The following is a 7,556-nucleotide window of genomic DNA, read 5'->3' on the forward strand; positions in this document are numbered from 1 at the left end:
AGACGCTAAGAACACATGATTAGATGGATAAGTACGATTTTTAACTTAGTTGAAATTCTGAACTAAATTAATCCCCTATAACAATAAAAGTAAACCACGCTTAGGGTAAGCCTTCCACGCTAAGTACGAAGTTAAGCAATGTTAACACCTCAGGTGTGTAATTCGGGGTGTTACATTTAATGGTATCAGAGCATTTTCTGAACTTTGGAATAAAAACTATTCTCTAACTCCCTTTGTTATACCCTGTAACATATGTGCAGCAATATATCACCGCGTAGACCACCTACCCGCAACAATCCTCAAGGTTCCGAGGACATGCAAGGCCAAATCAATACCTTAAGGGATACCATCACACAGATGCAGACAAACGCGGGGGAGATGTTTCAGAATATTCTGAACGAAATAAGACGCAACCCTCACAACACAACCCATAACAACACCGCGAGCGGCTCAGGCACCGGAGGAGCCGGTGGTGGTGGTCCCCACCCTCCCCCGGACCATGGAGCGGCAAACCAGAATAATCAAGATCTACTGCTGACATTTAGGAAACACAAACCACTCTCATTTCAAGGAGGACACGATCCGATCGTGGCTGTACAGTGGCTGCAGGCCATGGACAAAATATTCAGAGTGATCCAATGTACCGAAGATCAAAAGGTGCTATTTTCAGTGTACATGTTAGAAGGAGACGCCCATCATTGGTGGGCTAATGCGTCTCAACCTTTGGAGATGCAAAATGCGGCGATTACTTGGGCCGTATTTGAAGAAATGTTTCTGGAGAAGTATTTCCCGATGTCAATCCGGGACAGCAAGCAAGGCGAATTCGACCGACTCGTACAAGGGACCATGACGGTGGACCAATACCACGCTAAATTCAACGAACTACTCCGATTGGCGACTTACCGAGGAACCATGCCCATGCCGGATTTTCTGATGGCAAAATTCCAAAGGGGTCTGTCCGCTAGGATTGCGGAATTGGTAGCTGGCAACGACACCTGTGACCTAGCCACCCTAGTAAACAGATGTAGAAAGGTAGAGGCGGTAGGTTTGCAAACAAGGAAGCCCGCAGAGACCAGCGGATCCGGACACAGAGCTCCGATGACTAGGAATAGACCATGGAGAGGAAAGAGCGGAGGCAGACCATGGCAGCCCAGGCGTGATGACCACAAGTTTAAGAGGCCCGGGTATCCCCGAGGAAACAGCAGCAGGGCTCCCAATTGCCCCAAATGTAGGAAGGCACATTTCGGAAATTGTTTGAGCGGATCGACGAAATGCTACAAGTGCGGCCAAGATGGACACTTCATCAAAGATTGTCCACAATGGAGGGAGCAACAGCCAGCAGCTGAGGCACCAAGAATGGGCAGAGTATACACGCTGGATCAACATGTGGCGGACCAGGCGGCCGAACTAGTTAAAGGTACGATCAATATATGTGGTGAAGAACTATCTGTTTTATTTGACTCTGGTGCAACCAATTCCTTCATGGCCAACTATGTGGCAAATGCATTTAACTTAACTATGAGCCCAATGCAGTCCCCAATGCAAGTCACCTCTGCGACGGGGGAAGTGACAACGTCTCACTTCATAGGTAGAAATGTAGAATTCAGATACAAAGGAAAGAAGTACAACCAAGACTTCATAATTCTCCCCTTAGCCAAACTAAACCTAATATTGGGAATGGACTAGCTGGCCAAACAGCGCGTAGTAATTGATTGTAGCAGCTGAAGTATAATAGTCGGCGGGGAAAGGATGGAGACCCCACTCCCCAGTACTTCACCGGTCGAATCAAGAGATTGTACTTCCATGCTAATAGCTGGCCTGGTAGGTGCAAGCGAGATGCCGCTGATGAACATTCCCGTGGTCAAAGAATTCGAGGATGTATTTCCTGACGACATTACCACCTTTCCCCCTGAAAGGGAAGTAGAGTTCTCTATTGAACTTATTCCCGGGACTGGGCCAATCTCAATTGCACCCTACCGCATGTCTCCCCTTAAACTAGTAGAATTGAAGAAGCAGCTAGAAGACTTGCTAGGGAAGAATTTCATCCGACCCAGTGTGTCCCCGTGGGGAGCACCAGTTCTCTTTGTAAAGAAGAAGGACGGGTCAATGAGACTTTGCACGGACTATCGGCAACTCAACAAAGTGACTGTCAATAACAGGTACCCCTTGCCCCGTATCGAGGACTTAATTGATCAACTAAGGGGTGCGAAGGTGCTTTCGAAGATCGACCTCCGGTCAGGATACCATCAGATCCGAATCTTAAATTAAAGGTTCTGACTTCGTAGTTCAATTGCATTTGGGTATCAACAATTAATCTTAAATTTCATATCGCCTCACCCCATTTTCTCCTACCCCAAATGAATAAGAAGGAACGTCGAGAATGGAAAACTACACAAAGAAAACGAGTTGGTAACATACAGCGGAAATAGAAGGGGAAAGAAAATAGTTACTTGAATTCCGGCATGGGATGACCATGAAATGGGTCTTTTCTTATCCTTATCTTTGTCCTTGTTCGCCGTAGTGGTTTTTGCTGCCAAAAGCCCTTTTCCTCCCTTTCATTGCTTAGTAACTAAAAATAAATAAAATTCAAAATTTCATGTCTGCACTTGCGGTCATGTGCCCATGAATAGGTTCGCCACTACAGGGAGGTATCATTATTGGCAATCAATTACCCTAATCATCGGGATCTAGAAATAAGATCATCGTTGGCGTGGTGGCGTCCAATGTCCAATATGGTTCACCACATCCAATAAATGTATCGTAGAAACTGGAAAGTTCAGATGTCTCATGATTATATAGAGACAAATAGTGTGGCAGATCAAATGGCTTTAATTGCATATCTCTTTGGTTGGGATGCCTAGATTTTGAACACTCCCATAGCAGAGTGCGAACACCTGGTTGATGATATTAGGATGGGGCTCCCATGGTTATGCTTGACTAAGCTATTGTTTCTTGCTTTTATTTTCCCATATGTATCCCATATGTATCCTAATTAGGGGTGATTGACCAAAGTAATATCATTTTTTAAATAAATTATTAAAATAATATAGTTTAAATGATATTTACCAAAATGATACAATTTGATAATTTTTTATCACTTTTTTACGGCGCAGATCCCAAAAATGTGACAGGGGTCATCATGTTCTAATGACTTCTAATATATGTATCACCTTTGTAGGGACTGCATGATCAAAAGTGTTCAAACTATATCCCTTTGATAAATAATTTTCAAACTATATTATTTTGAAAAAAAAATTAAAACCGTATTAAATTGATCAATGTACCATCTGTATTATATCAAAAACAGGCTTCGAATTCCAGTTACTCGTAAATATTAATTGCAAATAACTCTTATTACTGACAGTAATAAATATTTACTTAAATGAAAACAATTTCCTGCGTGCCACTCTTAAATATTGATAGCAATTAATTCTTAAATAAAAAAAAATTAATTGCTTCACTCTAAAAATGCGATTATGGTTATTTCTCCAAATGAATCACACTTAATTATGAATTCCAGTTGACCCATTTTTCCAATTCTTCGCATGTTCCTTTCACCTTAATTAACTCCCTCCATTATTTTTCTTCTTAATCATTCTCTTTTTTATGTTCCCCTCCCCAGCTTTTGTCAATCCTCCGTCACTGGGCAACCATGCACACATGATTAGTTTAAATTAAGAATGAGCATGTTATGTCAATCTAATAATAAATTGTAAAAAGTTACTCCTCCAAAGCTGCAACGTAATATTTTTCTCTAGTTCTCCCTCATCCTTTTCCTTCTTTTTTTTATTTTATGGTGCATTGATTCCATAATGTCTTATACATACAACCTCGAACTAACTCTATAGAAGTTTTCTTACTTTCAATATTAAAGATTTCATAATGCTCCTCACAAGTATCTCAGGAATGTCCACGACCCTCAAATCCATCATGTAAAATGAAACCCCACTAGAAAAAAGGCAACCTAAACTACACTACAAGAAAAGCGCTGTTTAACCACAAGTTTTTAACCACATTCAATTAAATGTGGCATAATTTTATAAAATATCCAATTTTACTACATACTAACAAAAATGTCGCAAAATAAGGCCCAACCCATCTCTTTCAATATTTCATAATTTCATAGTAATAGAAGGCCCGACCCAATCTATGTATCTCTCAAATTTTGCAGTCACTCATTTTTCTTTTTCTCTCGTATGTCTAGCACCGACACCAAACACCACGAGAAGGAGGACAACCCGCCGGCGAGGACGTGGATACCGAAGCTCAAGTGGCTCCGATGTAAAGCTCAATAAGGTTCTTGTATCCATTGGCAGAGAGAACGAAGATACAATTTTCGATTTTTGCACATTCTCTCTCTCAACTTCTTCTTTTTTGAGATAAATCTCTTAGGGTTTTTGCTTGATTTATTTTTGTTTTTAGTTGAATGATGTGGATCAGGCAAGGTCAAGATCGGAATCAATGGTAACTTATCTCCTTCGTTCGATCTCGCTTCTCTTGCTTCAGATCGGCTCATATTTTTTTTTTTTACTATTTTATTTATTTTTGTTTTTTATGTAACAGGATTTGGAAGAATCGATCGTTTGGTGGCCAGGGTTGCTCTGCAAAGAGACGATGTTCAACTTTCAACTTGTTGCTGTTAACGATCCTTTCATTTCCATTGATTACATGGTAAGTCAACCTCTTACCTTTGATCTCTATTCACCTTCAATAACAAAGCAAAATAATTTAATTTATTTCATTTTAATGAGAGCGTTATGTTTTTTTTTCTTTGTTTATTTAAATTGTAGATCTGATTCCTAACGGTTATCGTTTTTTATCATCCTCACTTCATATGTTCACATGACATCCCTAAGAAAATGTACCTTGCAACCCAGTTGGTTCACAGGCTTAAATCAGCAATTGGATTTTCAAATAGACCCATGGTAACTTTTACTCTTAAGATTCGTGCCACTGCATCATCAATCCTGCTCATTGGGATAATGTTGTTCTTCACTTGATAGGTTAGGTCATCAATGAACTCCGTGAAGTTATAGGGAACCATAATTTGTAAATAATGCAAATGTTAAAATAAAATGTAAATTCATAATATTATATTCCCAGATTCAAGAAACATTTTATATCTCTTTCTTATTATTTTACTCCTTCAAAATGACAACAATATTTACCATATCAATTCCAGCACTGACACCAGCTTGAACAGAGTATGAATAGTTAGCATGAGGAGGAGAGGTAATACGGTCAATACCCTGCCAATCTGATATGACAAAACTCTGAAAGATAGGAGAGAAAACACATCATAAGAAGCATCTTTTATTTTTATTTTATTTTTTCTTTTCTCTTTTCTGACTTATGCACTTCAATTTTTATCAGCACTTGATATCCAATTTAGAAAGTATAAGTCAATAAAATCACTTTTGTTTTTTTGGCTTATGGATTTAAATCTGTGAAAAAGATGTTACTAATTTTTTTTACTCGAGCTGAATCAGTTGTGTAGGAGAAGTTGAGCAGCTGAGGTTAAAGCAGAGGATTTTGATGAAAAGCGGAGAGAAGCATTGAGTAAGATATTGGACATCAAAGATAGTAAAAGTATATTTTTCTAAAGAACATTAATTGGAGGTTTTTTGTTGATATGCATTGGTATATTTACAACATTGAATCTCTCCCACTCTCCTATATGTCTCTTGATGGCAGACTGTACTTTTCATGTTACCTTCTTGTTTATTTATCAGTATAATTCTTCTACCTTCCTTACTCAGTTCTCTTGTGATTGAGCCTTGTTGAGGTATCTACCAAAACAAACAGAAAACCAGAAAATCATGTAATCTATACTTTGTTGCTTTGTGATTAGCAGTATTAGCCCCAATGGCTGCCAAGTAACTTTCTGAGGAAAATCTAGAAGGCTTAAGGTATATGTTCAAACTGTTCAGACTGGTGGAATCACTATTTACAAAGTATAATTATGGAACAACTTCTTTCGATTCTATTTTTATTTTTTCTTTATTTTTTGAATTATCTCTGTTTCAGTCCTTCAACATGAATTTCATTTATCCCCTTTGGAAGAAATTGGTTTCGATTATGGAAGCTCAAAACCCACAGTGTGGGGTAATTAACCACCATTTAGTTGTAAGTTACTAATTTTTCTTGATTTATAGTATCTCATTTTTTATTTAATTTAATTTTAATGATATATAAAATTGATATATGTTCAGTAATGTTTACATTATGTTTGCTAGCTAATTTCTGTTTACTTCCTTCACACTTTAAAATGAAATAATTGTGGTGCAAGAACTGTATGCTTTCTGGATTCTTATTTTGGAGAGTTATTATCTTTATATATTCTCCATGTCTTTTCAAAAACATTCATTTTCAAATAATTAGGAAATTCTATTATGAGAAGGGTCATGTTGTTGATGTCGATGGCATTGGAAATTCTATTTAATTGTTGGTGTTTTCTTAGATAGGAGGATTAGAAGGATATTTTTTCACTCACTCACTCACTCATTCACACACACACACACACACAAGGCTTAAATATTTGTTTTATAGATCTCTTCTTCCAAGTTTATTTTAGAATTTAGATTTACTTATTCTAATCCTTCCCTTAATTAATTATATGTTGAAGTTATTACATTAATTGATCTAATTATATACCTTTAATTGGTTCGACCACTTATGCAAATTAACACGATGAATGTTGTGTACTTCAAGAATCACATGTACGTACTAGTTTTGCCTATATATTATAATATATGTTTTAATGCTTGTGCTTGATATGCTAAGGTTCTTCATACAAGAGGATTGTTACGTACGAACGTGACATGAATGCAAGGCATTTGATATTGAAGACAAACTTGTACACTGATGAACTCCTTGGAATCTCATTCTTTCTCAATAGCTTCCCCATGCTAGAGTCTCTCACCTTTGAATTAGGCCTAGGAAGAAATTTGGATGTGAGTATCTCTCTCTCTCTCTCTCTGTCCATGTATTTGTGAGTAAGCTATCATGAACAAGCTCTAGATTACTTAGCGGAGACTCTAATACCATATAGTGATCCAACTCTCCCAAAAGTAGTTTAACTTTAAAGTATTTGGTGAAGGACACGAATGATTTTATTATATCTCTAACTTATATATACATTAAGACTTGATTTGTAACATTTGTCATATGGTTGTATACATTATAGGTTGATGAATATCAATTGGATGTTGACTATCAGAGAATATGGATGGCCAATGTAACTATTTATGAATGCTTGATATCTTGAGGCCAAAGAGAGGAATGGTTCTCAATCCTTCCTATCATGGGGTAGCCAGCACATTCAGCAGCCTTAAAAATATACTTCAAAGTTCAGCAAGCTCAGCAGTTTTTCTATATTTTTCTTAAATATGGTGTTGACCCATGTGGGCATTCTTCATAGACTTAAGGGGCAGAATTTTAAGATCTATGCATAGTTGATTTTGTGGAGTCATTTAAGGGAAATATAAAAAAAAAATAACTATATTATGGATAGTGCATAATTATAAAGGTTAATAAATTGTTTTTAATATTATAAC

General features: G+C 37.3%; 1 protein-coding gene across 1 annotated transcript; it reads left to right on the forward strand.

Moving 5' to 3' along the window:
* The first annotated feature begins 315 nt into the window (after positions 1–315).
* Positions 316–1,686, forward strand: LOC133318413 (uncharacterized). Its single transcript, XM_061520402.1, has one exon. It carries the CDS (start codon positions 316–318, stop codon positions 1,684–1,686), a length of 1,371 nt encoding a protein of 456 aa, XP_061376386.1.
* Positions 1,687–7,556: the final 5,870 nt, after the last annotated feature.

This window comes from Gastrolobium bilobum, unplaced genomic scaffold (assembly GCF_033153095.1).
Source record: "Gastrolobium bilobum isolate Gb01-03AN ecotype WA unplaced genomic scaffold, APGP_CSIRO_Gbil_v1 utg51561, whole genome shotgun sequence".
Classification (NCBI taxonomy): domain Eukaryota; kingdom Viridiplantae; phylum Streptophyta; class Magnoliopsida; order Fabales; family Fabaceae; genus Gastrolobium; species Gastrolobium bilobum.

Coding starts and splice junctions, on each gene's coding strand:
- LOC133318413 (XM_061520402.1), top strand. CDS start 316: ATGCAAGGCCAAATCAATACCTTAAGGGATACCATCACACAGATGCAG.